This window comes from Enhydra lutris, unplaced genomic scaffold (assembly GCF_002288905.1).
Source record: "Enhydra lutris kenyoni isolate GAN:26980312 unplaced genomic scaffold, ASM228890v2 scaffoldscaffold39, whole genome shotgun sequence".
Classification (NCBI taxonomy): domain Eukaryota; kingdom Metazoa; phylum Chordata; class Mammalia; order Carnivora; family Mustelidae; genus Enhydra; species Enhydra lutris.
The window spans coordinates 22,075,406-22,099,498 of NW_019154123.1; the positions used below are offsets into that span (position 1 = coordinate 22,075,406).

At 50.8% G+C, this 24,093-nt stretch overlaps 1 protein-coding gene across 1 annotated transcript; it reads right to left on the reverse strand.

Annotated features, from left to right (window-relative positions):
* Window positions 1-139: 139 nt before the first annotated feature.
* On the reverse strand, window positions 140-24,093 carry LOC111155100 (retinol binding protein 1). The gene is made up of 4 exons (XM_022515156.1): window positions 23,845-24,093; window positions 23,148-23,326; window positions 2,246-2,347; window positions 140-385 (listed from the first exon to the last, which is right to left on the reverse strand). Exons 1-4 carry the CDS (start codon window positions 23,915-23,917, stop codon window positions 332-334), a joined length of 408 nt encoding a protein of 135 aa, XP_022370864.1. The 5' UTR covers window positions 23,918-24,093; the 3' UTR covers window positions 140-331.

Here is a 24,093-nt window from a genome sequence, read left to right on the forward strand (position 1 = left end):
AATCTGCAGGTGTGTGGATGAATTTCTCCCTCTGCCCAGAGGTGGCATCAGGAGAAGTTGGCTTCAGGAGAAGCGGGCTTCAGAAGCCCCAGGAAAAAAGTGAGCACAGGGGGGTTTGGAAGATTCTTCAAAACAGATGTCTGGAGGAGAAATCACTTTTATTGGGATAGCTTTGTTTTAAGGAAAAGAAAAGAGACAAAGCCGAGAGAGTGCCTCTGCTAACAGGTGCCTACGGGTGGCTGGACATTTCAGCCCCATGCTGAGCAAAGAAGGGGATCCTGGCCCAAGGGTCCACGCCGCTCATTCCTCCAGATCCAGGTCTCTGCAGGCTTCAGTGCACCTTCTTGAATACTTGCTTGCAGACCACTCCCTGCACTCTCATCTCCTGAAACAAAAGCAGACATTTGCCACTGGCTGGAGCAAGGTCACATTTGGGGCTCAGTGTGTGCAGGGGCAGGAACTTGGAAAACACTCAGTGTCTATTATTTTTCCTCAAGAGTTGGTGTGAACTAACCAATTCCTTGGAAAGTCAAGTGAACCGGATCTGTGGAGATGGGGCTCTGCTATGCCCCGTAGGCAGAGCTGGCTGGGAAAAAAAGGTAGCTGAAAACTGGCCAACAGGATCCTCTGATGACTCCCCTCCTCTTACTCTGCTCAAGGGGTTGAAAGGCTTTAAGAACCTCAGTCCTGAGCAGGACAGAGTCTGTGCCCAGGCCTGGGAGAAATCAAGCCCAGATACATGGCTTGACCCCGAGAGGACTCAGTAGGTTGTCACAGGCCAAGACTGGAAATTAGCACGGAGACTCCAGCTTCAGGCACATGTTGGAGTACCCGGGGAGCCTGAACAATGCCTGGGTTCCAGGCTAGACCAGTTGTATCAGTGTCTCAGTGGGTGGAGCACTGCAACTGCTATGATTAAAAGCTCCCAGGTGGTACTACATGCAGCCCAGATGCTCTGCCTACAGGGCAGCCCCCGTGGAGATGCCAGGAGGAATGACAGCATGGTGTCACCACACCTTGCAAGTGTTTTGTTTTGTTTGAAGGAGGCTGGAAATCTGAATATTTATGTGGCATCTTGTAATTTTTAAACTGTTCTTGGTTCTAGCCCGAAGAAGTTTGAAGCTCACTGATGGTCAAATAAAAGAGGCCTGAGGCCCTCAGTTTGCAGCTTTGGGCATTAAGCCACAGAACTACTGAGCCGGAAGAGCCAGTAGAGATCACATTGGCTTCCCTCATGGCTCTGCAGTTGAGGAAACAGAGGCCCCGGGAGAAGACGGGCTCAAGGTCAGGCACTGCAGCCCAGGCTCTCCGCATTAGCCTAAACTGCCTCTGAAAGCCATGCCCTCGTGCCTCCTCCCAGCACTCACGCATCCCAGGGCTCTTAGGGACTCTGGCCTTTGCAGAACCCCCATGTGGCAGGATGGCATTTTGAAGATGAGGCTCAGGGAAGGAAGGCACTTTTTCAAAGGTACCCAGTGAGTCAGAGGTTGAACCCAAGTCACCCGGACCAGGTTTTTTTTTTTTTTTTTTTAAACTCAGAAGGAAGGTAATTGAAGAGTTCCAAAGGTGCAGGAGTGATGGGAGGTCTCCTTTCAGAGGATATGTGTTATTTTAGCCCTCCAGGGGCTAAGACCCTTACTCTAGAGTTGTGCATGCTTCTCTCAGACAGCGGATGGAGAAGTGGCTTTGACTAGAGTTCCCAGACTAGAAGCCCACACCTGAACTGGAGAAAGGCTTCTCCTCCCCTGACCTAGAGTGTTGAGATCAGGTCTTAGAGAAGCTTAAAGAATTCTCCTTGGTTCTAGCCTGCCACAACTTGGCATGGTGAACACAGAGTTTGGGAGCAAATTTCAGTTCTTCCAGTTTCTAGCTGTGTAACTTGAATGTAAGTCTCCGTGTCCCCATCTCCAGAATAGGAACCCTAATAGTACCTGGCCCATGGGGCTGCTGAGAGAACAGAAAGAGATATGGAATGCAGAAGAGCTTAGCTCCACATCTGCTGCTTGGCAGAGACATCCCTTCCCCTCCTGCCTCTGGCTGGACAACTGAGTCAGCCTAGACCTTGAAAACACATCCCTTGGTTTTTAAAGTCATTCAAGTGTCTTCTCCTGGTCCTTGGAAGAGAAGCTTCAGAGCAGAACCAAGGCCCAGCTATAAGGCCTTCTTCCAAGGTCCACAGGACCTCAACAGTGACAGCTTCCAGGCCCAGCTCTGCCCCACACCACCCCACACACCAGCAACCTACCAGGTGCAGCTCATCACCTTCAATCCACTGGGTCCAGCCACGTCCCTCCTTTTCACCCTTCTGCACACACTCGAGCTTGTCCCCATCCCAGCTTACCGTTGTCTGCCAAGCAAAAGAATATGGTGGTCAGTTTTGAATAAGCAGCTCCTGGGGGGCAGCCCCAACCTTGATAACCCAGGGTGCGCTCAAGTCAATTTCATTGCAGAAAATTTGCAGCCGAATTCTGTCCATCATGTGCTCTTTTTTTTTTTTTTTTAAGATTTTATTTATTTGACACAGAGAGACATAGTGAGAGAGGGAACACAAGCAGGGGGAGTGGGAGAGGGAGAAGCAGGCTTCCCACCAAGCAGGGAGCCTGATGCTGGGCTCAATCCCAGGACACAGGGCTCGATTCCAGGACCTGAATATCATGACCCGAGTCAAAGGCAGATAGATGCCCAATGACTTTGCCCAATGACTGAGCCACCCAGGCGCCCCACCACCATGTGCTCTTATTACAGTATGCAAATCAGTTTTAAAATTTACAAAAACCATCCTAAATTTCACTTAAAGGGTTTATTAGAAGAGAAAAGGACATTAGGGTGGGGATCTCAGAGCTGGGACTGGGGCTTGGAAGGGAGGAGGGGCTTCGGAGAGTTGAGCTCACACCAGGTGGGCAGGGAGAGGGCTGCGTCCTATATCTTGCAGGTGAGGTTAACTTCTCAGAGTGCTCTGCCTCTTCCTAGACCTCCCCCCCACCGCTTCCTTCCTTCTTTCCTTCCTTCCTTCTATTGTTTCAGCCTTTGCAAGTTCTTAGGACACATAAGATTTGAGCCCTGCCCTCAAAGATGTTTCCATCTCATGAAGAATGACCTTAGATATAAATAACCACTTGTAGGTACAAATGGCAGCCCTTCCAGCTCTCTGTGCTGTCTCTCAATCCTCATGACTCCGTTTGGAGCATGGATTAGCTTCTCTATTTTACAGAGTGGGTTAAGGGACTGGCCAAGTTCACCCAGGTGGCCAGTGACAGAGTCAGGTCAGAACACAGATCTGTGGGGCTCCAAAACCCTCCTGCCCACTTTGACTACACTTCTTTCTGAGGTGTCCATTGTCACCAGAGTTACAGACCAGATGCTGTGGGATCCCAGATGAGAGTCAGAGAAGGGGAAGCTCTGGAAGGAGGAGGCAAGAGGGCAATGCCTTGAAGGACAGGAGAATGGAACTGAAGCTGAGGAAAGGAGGCATGGGGAGAGAGGGGTTTTCAGTGGATCACTGTAAGATGAAGAGATGGGACAGCATCAGGCATGCTCGGGAATGCTCCTCAGGTGGGTTCCAGGGAACCTCGGCGGGGGCGGGGGGCGGCGAGGAGGAAGCTCCTACTGCCCGGTGCTTACTGCCACCCCACTCCCCACCCTGGAGCCCTCTCATCTTCTCTGAGCACTTTGTGCCCTGTGCAGGTGCCTGAGCCACACAATGAACAATCCAAACGGAGTCCTAACTGCCACAGCGGGGAGGCAAGGCTCATAAGGTGGAACTGCCATGTAGGGGAAGGCTGTTTAAGGGGAGGTGGGTAGCTGCAAAGATGGGACATGCCATTGGCACCTGTACAAAAGTCGCAGTCCAGACCATGAGTTCTCAGGGACCTCTTAAGCCCTGTATGTCTGAGTGAGCCCTTGCCACTCCAGTAAGACGCCGAAGTCTCCCATGGGCACAGGCTGAGCCTGTGGCTTCCCTCCTCCTGCTGTCTTCCTTTGGCATGCCCAGCACCTGGGCAGGGCACAAAGTGCTCAAGGAAGTTAATGCCCTCGGGCCCCCTCCTCCTATGACAGGTGGGAACACGGGGCCCCAGAGAAGGGCCATTAACTCAGAGGTCTTGGCTTTACAGAGGTAAGGTTCTAGGGCCCTTGTGTTCATGGACATGTTCAGACAGCCAGGACAGTTAGCAACAGCCTAATAAAGATTCAGGAGAGAAGAAGTCTGGGAAACGAGTATGGAGTCAGTGGGGGCACTCCCAGTAGGAGGACCTCAGCCTCCTTCTCCCAAGCCCTCTCTCCCTCCAGGGCCTGCTGATGACGGCTCTCTCTGTTGTTGGGATGAGGCCTGCCATGGAGCACAGGCACAAGGGCACCAGGTGGAGCCCCTGAGAGCAGGAATCATTCAGACCTGTGGAGGCCTGTGTGGGGGGACGTGGGGGCGGAGCTCTCTGACATTCCTCAATTTCAAGGAGCTTGTGGAATACTTGGCTTCCCCATCCACTGAACTTCTTTTTGTGTTTATCCAGAAGTCTACTCTGCATACTAAGGGCTCCAGGCTTCATCAGAGGCCAGGACAGGGTTGCTGGTTCCCAGTTAGAATATACATGCTTCTGCCTCTGCCAAATATTTTAGAGTCTATAAGGATAGTCATGCCTTCTGTGCTGGAAAGTGCGAGAAGCGCTCAGAGAAGAGCACAGCAGTAAAAAGAATACCTGTAATCTTGCTTCCTCAGAGATAATTACCCTAACATTGTGATGTATTTACGTCCAGTCTTTTGTTCTATTAATCCATATATATTTCTGTTTTTAAAAAATTAGGATTACATCATTTATGGTTTTGTACCCTAGTTTCTTCATTTAATAGAAGCAATTTTCCACTTCAATAAATATTCTGCATAAGCAGTATTTTAATTGTTACATAATATTCAGGAAATGGCTACATAATTTGCGGGGCCCAGCACAAAATGAAAACAAGGGGCTCCTTTTTAAAAAAATGATTCAGAATTTTAAGATGGTGACAGCAGAGCATTAAACCAAGGGAGGGGCCCTTCTGTGTATTGTGGCCTGTGTGATTGCACTGGTCACAGGACCAGGAGGCTCACTAAGCCCACTGGTATTTCATTGTATGGGCACACTATTATTTAGCTCATTCTGTATTCTTGGACATTTGGGTTATTTATTATTCTGTGCCATTATATATACACAGTTTTGAATATATCATGTTCTTTTTTATTTTAGGCCAGAGGGGCAGAGGGTGAAGGAGAGAGAGAAAGAATCCCAAGCAGGATCCACACCCAGCACAGAGCCCCATGTGTACTCAATCCCACAACCCTGAGATCATGATCTGAGCCGAGATCGAGTTGGATGTTTAACCGACTGAGCCATCAGGCACCCCTGAACACATCATGTTCTTAGAATAAATTTACAGAGGAAGAATTGTTGCATTAAAGAATATGCATATTTTTAAGGCTTTTGGTAAGTATTGCCAGCTTGATCCACAGAAAGCTCATACCTGTTTACCTTCCAACACCAATGTCAGGGCATGAAGCTTGAAAGTGATGTTCATTAATAGTAAAGTAGGCTTTGCTCCTGAACTAACACGTTACCCTTTCCAGATCATTTTTAATCTTTTAATGGGGACCATTTGGATATAAAAAATAAAATACCTTACCAAGAGAGTGATGGATAGCAGAATTTCAGGCATCCTGAGAGATGGAGGGATATAGGGAGTGGGTGGAAGGATCTTTGGGTGTAAAGAACCCTTTCTTAGAGCCCTACAATTAGGCCCCTTTATGAGAAGGGTCCCTAACACGCAAATGCTATGGCAGTTTCCAAAGGACGCACTTTCTCAACCTCAAGTTCCTATTGACTCTAACCTTGGTTGGATGAGTTAGACAGAACAGAGATGAGAATAGTCTCTGAGGCCGAGCTCAGAGATGTTCAGTAACTTTCTCAGGGTTGCCCAGCTAACAAGGAAAGAATCTGGGAGGGAACATGAGCCTTGCATGACTCCATGCCCCATGATTCCCAGCCTAGGGCAGGGCACCCGGAGATGTCTGCAGAAGACTCTGGAGCCTATAGATACATGCAGGGATTATGCTGAGACTCTGAGTGGCCCCCAGGAGAACACCTTTCGGTTCAGTCTAGCTACTGTTGGCTGTGGGTGCTGGGAGCCAGAGATGGGTCCGAAAGGGCTGACAGAGAAGTACGAGGTGCTTACAGCTCAACATGGTTGGCACTGGGATTAGGGGAAGCCCAGAGGCTGCAGTGCTTGGGAGAGCTCCTCGTTCTAACAGGAAACATAAACTACTATTTTTCTTTTTATTTAAGTGGGAAGGCATTCCAAACAGTGACTAAGGACAAGCAAGCCAGTGCTGTAAAAGCTGCCCTGGGCTTAAGGAGAGGGAGGAACAAGGCTGGGGGGTATATGGGGCCACGCTGCGAGGCTACAAACTGGGACTGTGGCCTGCAGTGTGTTTCCAATGCCCGCCAGTGCTGCTTGCCCCCATATAGCCCCGTGGCTCTGACCTGCTGGGTGGAACCATCAGGGAGGACACTCATCCTGCGGACCAGGAAAACTGCCAGGCTGTCCTCCAAGTTAAAGAGGGCCGGAAGCTCAGCCATCATTTATGCTGGGTTCCTGGTACCTGTCCCCTTACTGTATACTCTCCAGCTGCATCAGGTTGACCCAGTACTCTCAGCAACGAGCACGTTGCTTGGAGTCAGCAGACCTGGGACCTAGCTATGAGGAACGACTCTGGGCAACGGGAGTTGCTTCTGAGCTTCAGTGCCCTCATCTACGAGAGAGGGATTTATGTTATGTATCATGGCCAACTGTTCCGTGGGTGGCCCCAGTGGATCACATATTCACACCCTGGTTAAGTCCCCTCCCACACTGACCCTGGCCTTGGCCACGTGGCTTGTTTTGGCCAATGGGACATGATGCAAGCAGCACCTTTATAAGCACGTGGATGCTGGGGGCTTGGTCTCTTAGAACCCTCCCCTTTGGGAACCAAGTTGCTGGGCTTTGAGGAAGGCCAGCCCATTCTACTGGGTAAAAGGCCAATGGGAGAAGCCTGATTACCGCACAAGAACTAAGACACCCAGCTGAGCCTTATCTACATGCAGAACTGCCAGTCAACACAGAGAACCATGGGAATGCATGGTTGCCCTTTGCTGTTACTAGGTTTGAGGTACTTTGCTATGCAGCATTAGGCAACCAAGAGACCAACCAAGAGAGAAAAAGTATATAAAGTGCATAGGGCTGGCATAAGCAGCACTAAGTCATAGTAATCAAGACATCCAGAGTTTAGATAGGGAGGGGATTTGCTGGTCCAAGTTGAACCATAACTAAAAGGCTTTTATTGGAAGTTGGAGGTTTGTGAGGAAGTGATTGATTGGCTATTCATCATGGCTAAATGTTTCAGAAGCTCCTTCCCTTCCAGAAGCCTTGGACCCAGACCCAAGAGGAGACCTTGCAGGGGCTGCCTGCTGAGCTGGGCGCCCCAGAGCACTGTGATGTCCATGTTCCTAAGACCTAATTGGTTTTTGTTTCAGGAGAAGATCCATTTGGAAACTTCCCACTGGCTCCAAAAATGGTGATTTAGTTCTCCCACTTGGCTATCCTATGTTCACTTTTGGTGGGCACAGATTTTTCTCTTTAAGCTTTGTGTCTTGTGGGAATAAACCAGGCACTCCCACAGAGGATCAGATTTGTCCTAAGAAAAGAGGGGTGGGGAATTGGTGGGGGAGGAGGATGACCTAAGAAGAGATGAGGGAAATAAGGAAAGAAGTAATGTTGGAAGGAGACTGGGTAAGAAACAAGGGTCCCTTGTTTTCTTGGGATAACCCCTGATAACAACCTTCCCCAGCACCTGAGAACTCATCCTGTGACTTCCTTCTGCAGTAAGAGACAGCCACCTTCACTGGACCAGGAGCAGGGACATCTGAGACAAGGATTTGCTTGCCCTGTGAGTGGCATGTCTGAAAGTGTCTTTAAGAGGTTATTCAACCCAGTTTCCCAGCTCAGCCACTCGCTACTGCTTAATCCATTTAACCAGAGCCTAGCAGGGGAATTTGAGGCAAGAGAATGTTCCTGATGTTTTCCAAGTAGCATGGGAAGGCAGATGCCCGTGGGGATTGAGGTGGACAAGGTACCAATGATAAGGATAGGCAGTGCTGCCTTCACTCCCACCATGGGCTCTCGGACTCCACCTTGGAAATGAAGCCCAGATAATTTCAAGGACAAGGTGGGAGTCTGGCCACCTTCAGTTCCTTTCCTTTTTTTTTTTTTTTTTTTTAAGATTTTATTTATTTGTCTCAGAGAGAGAGAGAGTACACAAGCAGGGGGAGCTGCAGACAGAAGGAGGAGCAGGCTCCCCAGTGAGCAATGAGCCCGATGCGGGACTCGATCCCAGGATCCTGGGATCATGACCTGATCCAGAGGCAGGCGCTGAACTGATTGAGCCACCCAGGTGTCCCTTTAGTTCCTTTCCTAAGTAATCCTCACTGCAGAGACCAGCAGGTCTGCAAAAAGGCTTAAGTCCAGGGTGGTGGTTGTAAAGTGAAGTCGGTCTAACTTTTCTATTAAAAACAAATAACCTCTAACACTTTGGCCTTGTCAGCAGCTTTCCCAGAAAGACATGTACCTACAGATGAATGAAGACAGAGCTGCATCACCAATTGACAAGGAACTGTCACTTCAAAAGCCATTATCCAGCTCCCCTGACCACTTAGAAGACCCAGCTGGCACTGCTGCATGGGGACCAGTGACACAGAAAACCAGGCAGCCTTCGGAAGCACGTCCCAGGGGTCCTGAGGCCCCCTTGTCCTGCGCAGATGACCTGTACTGGGAGTGACAGACCATTCCCACTAAATGGATTCATCTCTTGGCAGTGACCCAGCATGGTCTACAAATAGTGGGATTCAACCTGCCTCCCAGGGATCTGTGACAGTTGTTAAGGGTTGGTTGCCCTTATGCCCCAAATACCCGTTCCGAAGAGCCGGGGGAGGATGGATTATGGACCCCTCCACACTTGCCCACGCAGCTCCAGCAAGCCCTGTGTTCATGCACCCACCTCCCGGATATGGCTGGGACTGAATCTTACTGTCTCTGAGGCTCCAGAGCCACATCAGAAGGGAGGCTGCCATATGTGCAAAAGCCAGAGCCAGGACTGAACCAGGTCTGACCCCAAAGCCTGTGCTCTTGAAATTCTGGAAGGGGTGGGGGACTGAAAAACCAGATAGTGAGTAGACACTTCCTCTACATGATGTGAATCGTTAAAAGATGCAAATTGGCCACTCCTCCTGGTTGATTTTAAAGTGTGCATCATCCGTTGACTTTAAAGTGTGCATCACCCATTGAGCATTCCTGGGACAAAAAGAAGGTTCTCAGCCTCTGGTGCCTGTGTTAAATAACTGAGCAGATGAGAAGGTCAGGGAAGGTAATGGAGAGCCTGCTGAGTGCCAGGTACTTCTGTTTCACTTGACTTTCAAGCTTTATCTCTGATAAAAATTAGACTTAGTATTAGACTTCGTTAGGCAACCAGCCTAAGTCTCCTAGGGGTTATGGGCTGAGTGTTCACTTGGATCCAGTTCTTTCTGGCAGAGAAGTCTACTTGCTGCCCACAAGGCAAGGCCAGGTGAGCGATGGGCCCACTCTTCTCCTGATCCACCTCTAGGAGGCTGGCCATTATCTAAAATCAGCACATTCGGGGGCTGGGGGAGAAGCCAATTCTCTCTAAAAGCAAATTAAAATGAAATTAATAAGGCCTTAAAATGTGAACGAGTAATTAGAGACCAAAAGGCTGTTAAAAGCAACTACTTCAAACCAGTAAAGCCACAACAAGGCCCTTGTGGGCATGAGAGAATGCGACACTAATGCCACGAAGGAGCTAACAGCAAATGGTAACAATTCTTAGGACAAACGAAACGCTAAAATGTTAAGACTAACCTTGACATGTCATTTTTTAAATTCCTTAAACATTCCAGGAATTTCCCAGGATCAATTTTAAAACAAGAAGCCCTCAGAGAGCTCAAGGCCCTATGAGGCCAATATTCTGGATAGGGAGGAGGGAAATGGGACTGGGGAAGGTCACAGGGCTCATGTGGAACTGTGCTCAGTCAATCCAGGGACCCAGTACCAAGTGTCCCAATCTAGGGACCCGAAGGCTGGGCTGGACCCCAGCCACACGCCATGGAGCAGCTCAGGCTGGAGGGAAGGCAGACATGGAAACTGGCATTGATTGCACTGGCGTTCCATGTTGGGCTATGTGGTGGGTACCAACCCAGCCTGGAGGGTCAGGGAGGGCTTCCTGGTGGAAGGAAGAGCACCACTGTCATTGTCACCACCATCAACATTACCCTAACAACATGGGCTGAATACTCACTACGTGCTAGGCAGGGTATTAAGCGCAACATGGGTCATATCTTGCTGGAGCACTTACACTTGCCCCTTTTTACAGATGTGGAGACTGAGGCTTTCAGATCACCCAACCATATAGTACGCAGATGAGACTTGACTCCAGAGTCCATGTTCTTGGCTACTGTGCTCTGCAGCTACCTGATCTCAGCCGATTCTTGAATGAGTAGGATTCTCTGGCATGGTTCTGTGCAAGGAAACAGTCAACAGTTGTAGGTTCGACACCTACACACTAGTCTCGGGTGCTGGAAACAGAGGCAGTGAGGCGAGGACCCTACTCTCAAGAACACACAGACTATGAAAGAAGACAAGCAGAGAATTTCAGTAGAATGGCAAGCGCTGGGTAGAAGTAGGTGATGGTAGTTGTGGAAGGGGGAAGGCATCTCATCAGTCTCTGATATAGGGACAGAGGTCCATCAGGGGAGGCTTCCTGGAGGAGGTAATTGATGCTGGAAGTAAAGCTAGAACTGACACCAGAAAACACCATGAGAGTAAGGTTAAGAAGGAGAAATTGGAAAAGAGGAATGGGGGTATCCCAGGTAGCAGCCTGGACAGATGCAGGGAGGCAAGGGCTGCATGTGGGAGGCTTCTCAATGAGCTCTGCCCAGCGGGACTCTCTCGGCATGACCCTCCCCATGGAGTCTGACCCTTTACCTCTAACTCCAGAATTTCCTGGGGAGAGATGATTCAGCCTCTCTTTTCCTGCACTTTCCGTCTTTGTGGCTCCAACCAGCCAGGCCTGGAGCAATGGGCAATCCGGATGTTTGCAGGCAGAGTTGGCCTGCTACTGGAGCTGGGGGTGAGGAGTCAGCTTATTATCAATTCCACCCTGGCAGTGGGGGGTGGGGGTAGAGGGGGTGGGGAGTAAGGGAGGAGCCATCCTGCCCCAGACAGCTCGGAGGGGCTTTGCAGGGCAGAGTCCACCACAGCCTCATCCTTTTCACAAGAGCCTCTGGCTCCTTCTTTTTATCTTTCTTTTCCTTTTTTTCTTCTACTTTTTATCTTTCAAGGCAAACAGAAACAAGCGGCTCCCACAAGATAAGAGATGCTAGCTCAGTAACCGAGGAGGAGTCGCCAGCAGGTCAGGGTCTCTGAACCGAGAGCTCTTTGGGGTCTGGGATCTTTTTATTCACTTCAGGATACCAACCCCACCTGGGGATCTATGCGGAGAAAATGCATATTACCAATGAATGAATGAACCAACAGCAGAAAACATTCTAGGGCAGTCTTACAATTTTTCGGGCAATGATCAGATTTTTTTTTTTTTTTTTTTTTTTTTTTTGGTAGACAAAATATCCCAGGCAATGTAGCTGTTTATTCTTTTGTAGATTAGCCTTAGAGAAACGTGTTAGCCATTGTGTGCTTCTGAGTCCTGGAGAACTTAGTCATCACGCCCAGGGTCACACAAGCCAGGAAGAGTATGAATCATGGTTTCAACCCACTTTGGCCCAACTCCAGATCTACCCCCTGCCCACTGTTCCCACATGAGCTTGCAGCCATGGATGCTTTTGCTGCCAATCAGTGACTGGGAGGCTATGGGGCTGGAGCTGGCCCCACCACAGGATTGTGTGACAGCCTTGGAGAGATCCAGGCCTGAGTCCCAATCCATCCCTGCTTCTTTCCAGCAGGGAGACCCTGAGCACTGTACTCCACCTTCTGAGCCATCATGGTCTCACCTGCACAGCGGGGCCGGTAAGCCCTGCCCCAGAGCAAGAACCATGGGGACAAAATGACACAAGGGGCTGCAAAGACCTATTTCAGTGCTAGACACAGAAAATACTTCAGTGAGCCATAGTTCGTTCTGCGGCTGGCCTTGCATTTGATATGCTAGACAGGGGAGCCCACAATTTGCATGTCCAGTGCCTACCACAGAGGGCTCCAATGTGTTCATCAAACAAGTGTCAAGGCCCTGTGAGGCCAGCATTCTAGATGGCGAGGAGAGAAATGGGGCCGGAGAAGGTCTCAGGGCTCGTGTGGGACTGTGGGACTGTGGAACTGTGGCATGTTCTCTCTGGCTGTGGAGAGGGCCCTGCCCTTGGCTCCTACTCTTGGACTAGACGATCGCAGGCTTTCCTGCCTCTAACCCTCACTATGAAGTAGTAGGTACTCCTGATTTTATAATTATCCCCAATTTCACAGACAAGTCAAGGCAAGGAGAGGTGAAATAACTCGTTTAAGGCCACCCAGTTTGTAGGTGGCATAGATGGGACTCCAAAGACAACAGTCTGGCTCCAGAGCTAAACCAGTTATGACTCAGCCCCACCTCTCAGGCCTGCCTCAGAGGGCGTCCAGCCATGGCCAGCCTCCACCATGGGGGAGAACGAGAGCCAGAGCAGACCCTGCTCCTCTGCCCCTGACAGTTCCATCCCATGACAGCACTACTTCAGGGGGGTCACTGCATTGGAGATTTCAAAAGCCTCCCAGAGAAATTCTTCCAGAGCTGGGACTGTGAACATAACAAGGACCCCAACCCTCTCTGGTAACAATCTGGAGTCAGACTGCCAGGATCCCAAAGCGGGCTCCACCAGCTACCTCATCAGGTATCACCAGAGGTGACACCTGTTCTGCCTTTCATTCATTTCACATACAATATAGGAAGAATTCAGGCATCTTCCTTAAGGAATTGTGAGGATTGAAAGGATTTGTGCATGGAAAGGGCCTAGAATTCCTCGCACATGGGAAACACCCAATAAGCATTATTGTTAAATGGCAAATGGATTCTGTAGTGGTAAGATCTACCATTTACATTGTTTGAGGTCCTGCTATTTTTACTTAACACCCATTTGACAAACACACTGGAGCCTCTAGGCACTGGACATGCAAAGTATGGGCCCCCCTGTCTAGCATCTCAAATGCATGAACAAGTGTCCCAGGTACCCTGGGGACAATAGCTGCAGAGCGGGACAGTGAAGCAAAAGGAAAGGATGAGCTGGGATGGGGGAACAGTTGAGTTGGTCTTGACCAATGGTATTTATTCAGCAGGGGACTTATCTCAAGTGAGTGGAGAGATGAAAGAAGGATGGCAAGCGAAGGCACCTGCACGTGGTGGTGGTGGGGAGGGGTGAGGATAAGGAGTGAGCCAGGGAATGGAGGTGCAGAGACAACCACGGCCATGTCCTGGAAAGCCCAAGCCCCCTCAGGACTTGGCATGTCATCGGTGGGGAGCCCCTGGGGGTTTGGCTAGGGAATGAGCTCATCAGATTCCCTTTTTAGAATGCGAAGGGTGGGCGGAAGTACTGAAGATGGTGGATGGGAGAAATAATTCATAGAAAGTGCTGAGCCTGGTGCATAGGAGTAAGCGTAAAGGGGGTTTATTATTATTGTTATTATTGTTACCAGCATGAGACATTCAGAGCTGTGGGGATGGGGGAAGGGAAGGAGAGGCTAAGAAGCAGAATCCACGGAACTTGTTGATAGGTTGCCCATAAACACTTTTCATTTATCTTCACAGTGATCATTTACGGGGCTACGCAGTGGTCTACGGAATTAAAAAGCCACAGTCACTCTGGCCACCTGTAGGTATGTGGCACTTAGCCACATGGGCAGGAGGCAGCCAGCTCTGTCAACCACACAGGGTCAGGGGTCAGAGAGATGTGAAGTTGAATCCCAGGGCTATGGTTAACCAGCAGTGTGACCCTGGGTGGGACCTGAGGGTCCCCTCTGTAAAATGAGAGTAGCACCTCTTCTCCAGGATTACTGGGGAGTTATATCATACATGTAAAGTGCTAGGGCAGAGCCTCCCACTTGGAAGCCCCTGGAGGGTGGCTTGTGCTTCTGTGTGGGCTGGTGAGGATAATTATCAGACAGCTACAAACAAATACCTTCGTACAAACAGATGCAGCTTTTTTCCCCCTCTTTTGAATGATTTTCCTGGAATATAATCACAGAAGTGGGATATCTGAGCCAAAGAGCAAGAAGACTTTTCTGACTCAGTGTGCACTGCCATACGGGATTTCTTCCCCCTCATTTTCTAAAGGCAGAGCCACTTGTGTTGTTAAGGCTGGTCAAGGTGGGTTTTGCAGCCTGGCTTCTCCTTTACCCCTGCCCTCACACCTTCTGTGTCCATCTGGTTTATATAGCTCTTCCCCAGAATCTCCTCTGCTGTTCTTGGACCCTCAGGCCAGGAAAGAAGGGGGGCAGGGGCAAGAAAGGACAGACTCATTAATACCACTGTATCAAAGACAACTAGCATTCTAAGGTATTTGCTTATTAAAGGAAACACCTAGGGATGCCTGGGTGGCTCAATCGGTTAAGCATCTGCCTTCAGATCAGGTCATGGTCCCACTCAATCCTGGGATCGAGTCCTGCATCGGGCCCCTTGCTCAGCTGGGAGCCCGCTTCTCCCTCTGCTTCTGCTCTCTTTCTCTCTGACAAATAAATAAGATCTTAAAAAAAAAAAAGGAAATACCTAGAAAAATCTTGGGATATTTAACCAAAATAAATGTGCTTTAATGTTGGAATTTCAGGCAGCGTGACAAAGCCCTGGGGTTCCTGTTTGGAGGATGAGGGGTGGAGTGTGTGTGTGCGTGTGTGTGCGTGTTTGTGCATGCACGCGCACACACACACATGAGTGTTCCAGCACAACTCAATCTGTAAAATAGAGATAGCTACAAAAATGCTTCCCAGGGAGGAAGCTTTTGTGAACCGGGCACAGCGCTTGTTGTCAGAGTTTTCGATCAACTCCAAGTCAAATATGAATAAATCCCCAAGCCCATGTGGAAGGTCAGCAGCTGGACCTGAGTTGCAGGGGCCAGTTACCAGAGAAGCCTTCCATGGGGCAAAGGGGCCCGGAAGAGAGCCCTCAGCTCACAGCCTCCAGAGGGCTGGAGAGGAGGGTAGAGGGGGTTTCCCACCCACTCACTTCTGGTTCTAGGCCCTGTGACTGCTTCAACCAACAGAATACAGAAAAATATGGCTATATGACTTCAGAAGCTAGGGAGATCCCAACAGTGTCCCACCCTTACTTACACCTTGTTCTCTTGACCCTGTCATTCCTGGGACCCAGCAGCCAAGACCTGAGGAAGCGCAGGCAGCCAGGAGACAGTGAGTATGAAGGGCCATAGGGAACGGGGATCCTCCAGCTAGGAGGACCCTCTTTGCGCTCTGTCCAGATTTCAGATTCATGAACAAAATAAACCACTGCTATTGCTTGGAGTGTGGGAGCACTAAGTTTTGGAGTGGTTTGTTACACAGCAATAGAAAGAGGATATAATTCACCACCACACTGAATTTTCACACCAATCCCATCCGTGCTGCTACCCCGGCTCATTTTTACAGATGAGGAAACACAGCTGGAAGCTGGACCCAAGACTCAAATCCAGGTTCATCTCAAAGCCAGAACTCCTCAGTGCTTCGTCGTAACTCCATACTTGCCCACACACTATTGGCGCCTGCTGGGCACACTGCACACACCGCTGGTGTCATCTACTTAAAGCTCCGTTGCAGAACACTGTGGGCTGCTGCGAGTTTGGCATCCCCAGGAAGACTCCATCCACAGGGACTCGACCGCATCTCTCTGCTCTCATTCGGCCCCTCAGAACCAGGCACCCAAGAGCCCCGGCATGGGCTTACTACTCTGAGTCATGACCAGCACATCACAGGATCCTGGGCACAGGCCAGCCCACTTCTTCATTTTTCTTTCCTAGTAGTTATCAAAAGCATGGTCTTTGAACCAGCAGCATCAGCATCATCTGGAAACTCAATAGAAAAACCCGTTCTTGGGTCCACTCCAGACCTTCGGAATTGGAAACCTAGGGGGGTGGGCAGCTCAAGTTTGGGAACTATGGCTCTGGCTATTGATGTGGTTCTTAACCATGATCCGTGGACTCCGAAGATCTGAAAATGTTTTTAGATGCAAGTGAAAGTAGTTCGAATAGCTGAAGGCGAAGGAAAAGGAATGGCCTGGCTGGCTCAAGCACATGGGAAGTCTTGGAGATGAGCTAGTGGCAGGGGCTCCAGCATACCCCCAGCATCGCAGTTTCTCTCTCGCTCATTTCTGCTTCTCTGCTGGTCTCCTTCTCTTTCCCTTCTGCTGGATTTCTCCAGGCAGCTATGGGCGATGGCACGGCACTTAACATCCCGCCAGCTGATGAACTTCAGGGGACTAGAACACAGCTCTCTGCCAGGGTCCCTAAATTAAATCCCAGGAAAGGGTGAGATTAGGTCACATGTACAGTCATGTGACAAGTCATGGGACACTGTCATCATCCTGGTGTGGGGTCTCATCCTACGAGAGAGTGTACGTGACTGGCAGCTCCTCCTGACCCCACAAGGTGAGTGAGGGTGTAACTCCCAACAAAATAGGAGGTGCTTCAGTGGGTGGGTGGGGAGCTATGTTGGTCAGAAAAACAACAGCAGTAGCTGCCCCAACTGCCACCTGGTCATTGTGAGTGATTACTTTGCCCCCAGTCTAGGGCATCAGAAGGGTTTTGGCCCCTTTTTGCACAGTGTCGTGGCTTCACAAGACACTGTCCCCCGGACTATCTCTATAGTTCTCAGAACTTGCCTTGAGAGACAGACAGAGCAACAATCACTATGCCCGTTTCACAGGTGGGAGGACAGAAGCAGTGTATCCAATCATTTAAGGTCACTGTCAGTTAGGTAGGTCACTGGGGAGGATTAAACCCAGACTCTCATCACAGTACTCCTCTCCACACAGCAGGCCTTGTCAGTACTCTGTGCTCGCCTCCAGGCGGCGCTGGGCTCACAACAGGGAACTGAGGTGCTGGCCCTCTGCAGAGCTCCGGGGGAGACCTTGTAATAGAAAACTTCAGAAATAGACCAGTTAGAGTCCTTCCTTTGCCACCAGCTGGCTGGGTGGTCTGACCTCTCTGAGCCTTAGAGTTTCATCTGCAAAATGGGCACAAGGACACTTACAAAACAGCATTTGTTGTGGAGATCAAAAGAGGCAAATTGTTAAAATCACTTGGTGCAGGCCTGGTGCTTGGTAAGGATTTAGAGCATGTTATTTTCCTTTGTTCCTGCCTAACAAAAAACAAAACCTAACACAACGATGTGATTCTTGAAAGCTACTTTGTGCATTTTATATGGGTTGCTTTAATTCTTCTTTTTGTAATCCTCAAAAGCATGCTGCTGACACCAATTTCAAAGGTCGGGGAACTTTAGCTAAGACTTGAAAGAGACTCCGTGTTTCCATTCTGGAAAAGACCCAGCTGAGAGCTGGGGGCCTGACCTGCGGCCCTCCAAATCTGAGGGCACTCACAGCTCGGTGGCCCAGGGAGTCAATTCTGCCACCCGCATCATGTTTTTGTTTTGTTTTTTTTTTAAATACGAACCAGAAAAAAATTCATTAATGAGTCAAGAACAGGATCAGAAAGCTGGCAAGAGTTAAAACCAAAGTGTTAACAGCAATTTGGTGGATTTCATGCATTACCATCTATAATTAGATGGATGCATGGGGGGATGGGGCACGGATGGGTGGATGGAAGGAAGGAAGTCAGGGTGGGAAGGGAAGGAAACACACGGTTAGAAGAGAGAGAATTCAGGAGACCTACCAACACTGATATGGAAAGGTTCACAAGAAGTAGCATGAGTGAGAAAACAATGCGTCAAGGAGTGGATTTCTTTCTCTCCTTTTTTTTTTTTTTTTAATTGTTCAATAGATAGCTTCTATATTTGAGGAAGATTTCCAGCAGATCCATAGAAACAGTAGCAGTGATAACCTCTGGGGAGTGGGAATGAGGCCAAGGGGGGGAAGGGGCCCTTTCCTTTGCAGTCCACTGTCTCCTGGGCTATTTGAATTCTTTCTCTCCTTTTACAATAAAAACAAAGAAAGCAACAGAGGGGCGGAGGGCTGGGAAAGCGGAAGGGAGGCTCTGCGGAAGGGGTCATCCTGAGTTCATAGCTGGATATGAAGGAGAAGCTGCAGCCCAGGGAGGAGGGACCAGGCTCCCACGTGAACAAAGGTGCCCCCTCCAGGGACAAGCTGACCCAGTGTCCATGGTGGGATGACAAATGGCCCTTCTGCCACCACTGCGTGGAGTGGGGCTCACTGCTGGGATTCCTGACTGAGGCTTCCTTCCACCACAAATGCGGCTCCTGCTGGAAGCGCTGAAAACAAAGAACTCCATCATTCCTCATTCCAAGGGATTCCCTGGCCCAGGAGCTGGACGATATCTGAAGTTGAGGAGCACCTTCCTCATTCAAGCTCCCCCACCCTGCCAAAGCTCCATGGGCTAGATTTCATACATGATATTGGCCTGAGGTTTCCTCTTTGTGAATAAAGGCATGCAGGAGGCAGCGGGGAGCGAAGCCACACCCAGATCTTTACACATCCCCACCACAATGACAGCCCCTGCGGCTTGCAGGTCAAACCTTACTAGAACAGACCGGGAAATGTGAGCTGAGTGATCCCTGGCCACACAGACCCACGTCCTCCAGCCCTCCGCCTGGGAAGAGACCGGAGAGCCATTCCCAGTGGCTCTGGGCACAGATGGCAATGTGCACGGGGCTCAGATGGCTGGACCCAACCAGCCAGTGGCACACGGCCCTCTGCAGCTGTCATTCTAGTTGTCCCACTGTCTATGGAGATGCAGGCACACAGAGATGCTTCCCTCCTTCAGAGCCATGGTTCTCAAGCTTTAGTAGCATCAGAGCCGTGGGCCGCACTTACTGAACCCCAGACCACTGGCCCCACTCCCTGCAGGTCTGATTCAGGAGGCCAGGGCTGTGGCAGGAGAATCTGTGTCTCTACCTAGTTCTTGTGCTGCTGCTGCTGCTGGTCTCCGCTTAGGGAACCGCAGCTCTAAGGAACCCACAGGGCAAACAAAGACATCTGGCTGCTTGATCCCTGACTTCAGGTAATGGGGTTGGGTAAGCGGGAGAACATCCCATCTAAAGGGAGCAATGTGACAGTGTCCTGGGGGTTCACACAGCAACCAGGGTGGAAGAAATGGGCACCCGGTGTTTTCAGCAATCTTGATTTTGTTGGTAAGAATGGCCAGAAATATGAAAGCTCACAATCTTTGGCAATGATTGGCAACTGGCTCTGAAATTTTTCAAACATTGTGCAGGCCAAACAAAACACATCTGCAGGCCAGATTTCAGCCCTTGGCTGCAGTCCTAGAGCACAGATAATGTTCCCACATAAGGAGGCAGAATCAGAGGTCACTGAGCCAGCAAGCCCCGGGGCCCTTCGGGGAAGGATGTCAGTGTGACTGCAAAGCTCCCAGCAAGAGGTCCCTGCAGCCAGTGGAGCTGCATCTAGGCTCCCAAACGGGTCCTCGTCACTCCTATCTTCCCCAGCCACACCCTGCACTCCAGTCTTTGTGGACTGCCCCTCCCTCACCTCCGAAATCCTCTCCCAACCAGGCCTCTTCTGACTGCTGGGCCTTTGCGCCTATGGTTCCCTTGGCCTGGAACACTCTTTTCCCTTCTCCACATCTGCCCTAATTCTTGGTGGGCTTTCAAGGCCCCCCTCAGTTGGACAACTTCGATGACTGCTGCTTCCTCACCCCTTTACACTGTGCTCCTCAGCCCACTGTGCCTCCATCACTGAAGAAAATGGCCTGAGGATGCCCCTGTCTCCTCCCCGGGCAGGTGCCCCTGGGTCTGCAGGGCTGAACCCAGAGCCTGGGGTGGGACAGGTCTGAAATTGCATTTACCTACTGCTGTTCTCTTGGCCTTGACCTTCCTCTTGTCCCTTTCTGTTTGCCTGGCTGTTTCCTGCCTATCCTTTAAGCCACAGTTCAGACTACTTCCTGTGGGAAAGTTCCCTGACCTCCCAGATCCAGTAGGGGGTCCTCCTCTGGCTGTCCTGCCCCGATCCACACAGCAGTCACCCTGTGACTGGCCTCCCCCCTGCACTGAGCTCCAGGTCAGGAATCCTGTGCAATTCATCTCAGTAACACAGAGGCTGCAAAGACAGTATAAGCACCATGACATGTTTGTGGGACCAAAAAAGGGCTGAAAACAGATGAACACATGACCTTAGGTGAGAAATGAGACCCTTGTCATGTTCTGGGAAGGAAGCTTAGAATGAAGCCAACTTGGTGCTGAGAACAGATTGGCCTCCTCCTGGCCACTGCTCCTGGCTGGTGGGTGCAGAGCATGTGGAGCAGAAGGGGCCGTGGTGAAAGTTCGCTTTGGCGAACTGGTGCCTTGCCCCAGACACACACGGGCCTTAGAGACCTCAGCCAATGTGGCCCCTTGGCAGGTGGCTCCTCAGACTTTGCAAGCCTCGAGCAGGACAGTAGCTGTAATTCTATTATCCTACACCCACTGCTGGCCATGCTCTTCCCTGTAGGCCTCCATCCAGCTGGCAGCTCAGAGAAGAAGGGCTTCTCTGCGATGCGAAGGGCCATGGGCAGGCTGGAGCAGAGGGGCTGTCCAATCCCCCAACAGCAACAGCGAGGTAAGTGAGTGCCTGTATAATTGAGAGAGGGCTGTCCTCAGTCCTGCGACCACAAAGGTGACACGAATCCTACAATCCCATCTGGTTTGGCCTGCAGCTGGGCTCTCTGATCTGGTCACCTGGATTGTCCTAATGTCCTTCTGCTGGGCTGAGAAAAGAAGGTAGCCATGTGCTCCTTCCTTTGTGTCTGAAACCCCCCCTTCCACCCCTTTTGTCTTGTGTCAAAGTCACCTCCTCCAAAAGTCCTTCTGGGATCTCCTCATCTGGGTACTTCCCTTTGTCACCCCTGATCGCACTGTGTTCTGACAGTTTGTGTGTCTGTCTCCACCACCAAAACTGTGAGTTCCTGGACACCTGGGATTGCAACATCTCCCTGGGTCTCCCTGTGCCCAGTGCAGCGATTAGCCTGGTAGGTACTGGGCGGAGGTTAATGGCAGGGACTCTGGAGCTGACAGACAAAATGCAAATCCTCCCTCTGCCACTCACTTAACCTCCCCAACGTTTCACAGCGAGAAATCCTGCCCTGGTTTTCTTATCTGTAAAATGGGGTTGAAAACAGTTCTGTGGATAGTGAGCTGAAATAAAACGGTAGCAGGACATGGTGCATAGTCAACCCTTGATAAGCCCCAGCTAGTATCACTAGATGATCAACGAATGTTTCACACATTATTGGATGATGCAGGGAGTGCAAGACGGAAGATGATTAGCCAAGTAAGTATAAGCCAGCACATTCCAGAGACTGCAGCGACCCAGAACAGATCGAGATGTCTGATGTGCTCTGTGAGTCCCCTAAGAGTAAGCTGTGGACAAGGAGTTTTCTTACAGCACAGTTTCATGCAGCCAGCCAGGAAGAAGATGTTGGGCAGTGATCTGAAAGGCAGAGCCCCACCTCGCCAAGGCGGATGCTGTCTGCTGGTCTCCTTTCCCTCTGGGAGCCCCTATGGGGATTCAGGGGCCTTAGGTCCTTTAAAGGCACAAGCTGACATGTTCATACAATAATATTGGCCTCTCCAAAGATGCTCCATGCTGGCTACCCCCTCTTCTGCCATCATTCCAAACAGCAGACTCAGACACTGACTCCTGACTACTGTCAGATGAATTAACAAGGGGGGATGAGGAGTCCAGGCCTGGGGCTCCTAATCCTCACACACTGGCACCTCTTTAGCCACAGTCCCAGTGAACCTCTACCACCTGGTTTCTGCAGAGGCGACCAGCAGAGAGGTGCCTGGCAGAAGACAGGAGGGTGGGCTTCCCATCCAAAGGTTCAAATCCCATCTCTTACAAATCTCTTCCCCTCCCAGAGCCTTGGCCATTGCATATTATGGGGTCACGAATCTCTCCCTCACTGGGCAGTGTGTAAAATAACAGGCACATTGTAGGACACACAACAGACCTTCAGTAAATGGCCAGAGGGGGAGGGGAGAAGGAGGGGGAGTATCTCCTCAATAAGCAAGGCAGCTGCCTGGGGATGAGCATACGCTAGCTTCGGACCCGGGAAAGGGATTCCGGGAGCACCCTGACCTCTCAGTGACCCAAGAATGTTGATGGAGACTTGAGGCTGGCCTTCCAGAGTTTGCTGTGGAAATGCTAATTGGGGTCTCCAGGTCATCAGCTTCCCATCCTGGGGGATGTGCTGCTCCCTTCCCTCCCCCTCCTGCACCAAGGCTTCCTCTAGTCTGGGCTGCAGTGGCACTGACCCACTAGTAGGGGCTGGCTGCAAAGTTCAAAGGAAGCTCAGCCAGCAGTGGAGGACAGGGCAGGGAAGGGGACAGCTAGGAGCCAGATCTCGGTTTGGGGACGAGGTGGGGCAGATCGGAAGCTTCCAGGGGATCATGATGTCCCCTGCTTCCTAGGGTGGCTTCATGCTAGATCATAGGGAACGTTTTACACTTGAAAAGAGTTCCCTGTGTTTCTTCTTTCCTTCCTCCCTCAGGCCACAGTACAGCCAGAGGCCAACAGAGGCACAGACTTGTGGGGAATTCCAGCCCAGCTCCTCCCTGGCTTTGCTATTCTGGGCATGTTACTCATCTCCTCATCTCTTTGAGACTGTTTCCTCATCTGTAAAATGGGCATACTCAACCCTCCTCACAGATTGTTGTGAAGATTAGGTGAAGTCAAATATATAAAGAAAGCACCTGGCTCAGTGCCTGGACACAAGAGAGACTCAACAAACTGCGGCTTTCATAACCATTACTCTCCTGTTTGGACAGAGTCCTGTGCTTGATGAGTCCGCGCTGTCAACTTTGTGGGCTGGCAGTGTGAAGATCCCTAGTCCCTAAAACATAAGGGCCCTGGCTCCCCTCCCAGATGAAGGAGCCCAGCCTTTGGGCAGGCTCCCTGGGCGGGAGATGCCCAGGCATATGCAAATCCTCACCATGCATTTGCGGTCATCTATGCCCGTCAGGTCCTCCTCAAACTCCTTCCCAACCTGGAAGTCCATGATATAGTTCCTGAAAGTGCTCAGCGTTCGAATGATCATGTGGTCGCCATCCTGCACGATCTCTTTGTCTGGCTTCAGCAAGCTGGCAATTTTGCGCAAGGCCACATTGACATCTGCAGGGGGTGCCGGGGAAGAGAGAAGCAGAGAGTTGGCAGGAAAATTCTGAGAACTGTCCCAGGGTAGCAGGGGCCCCAAGAGCCAGCTCCTTCCCAGGAGAAGGACCTTTGGGGTTCCCTGCACACTTAGCGCCGTCTTAGCGAGCAGCCAGTTCTGCGTCTTTTTTTTCTTTCTTTCTTTCTTATTCTTTTTTTTTTTTGCAACAAACTTTTCTGCCCTTATGCTGACTCTTTGAAAACAAAAACTAGCAAACTAAACCCAGCTTTCCTAATGAAGTTATCCACGCCTAGAGCCAGCTATCAGATGTTTACCACTAATTAGCTCTAACAACACCCACCCTCCCAGCCGGAACCCTGGCGGCCCAGGTCCTTTCGCTGCCCCGCGCACGAAGCAGAGGCCGGTCCCGGCGGAAGCAGGCGGGCCGCGGGCCCTGGAGGGCTCTAGAGAGCCCACCGCTGGTCCCCGAGGGTCTGGTCGGGGCGCCACGGGCCGAGTGCCCCGGGCAGCTGCTTACCGAGCGCGCGCAAGTACTCTTCGAAATTATCGTTGGCCAGCATCTTCCAGTACCCGGTGAAGTCGACCGGCATTTCGGGGGGCTACTGGGGCAGGTCGGCTCTGGGCTCTGCGGGCGCAGCGGCTACGGACGCGATCCGGGTCGTGGGCGGCCCGGAAATGTGAGCCCTTGGGGTGCAGGGGGCTCTGAGGGGCGGCGACAGCTGGATTCCAAGCGCTCACAAAGCCCGGGGAAGGCTTCCTTGCAGCC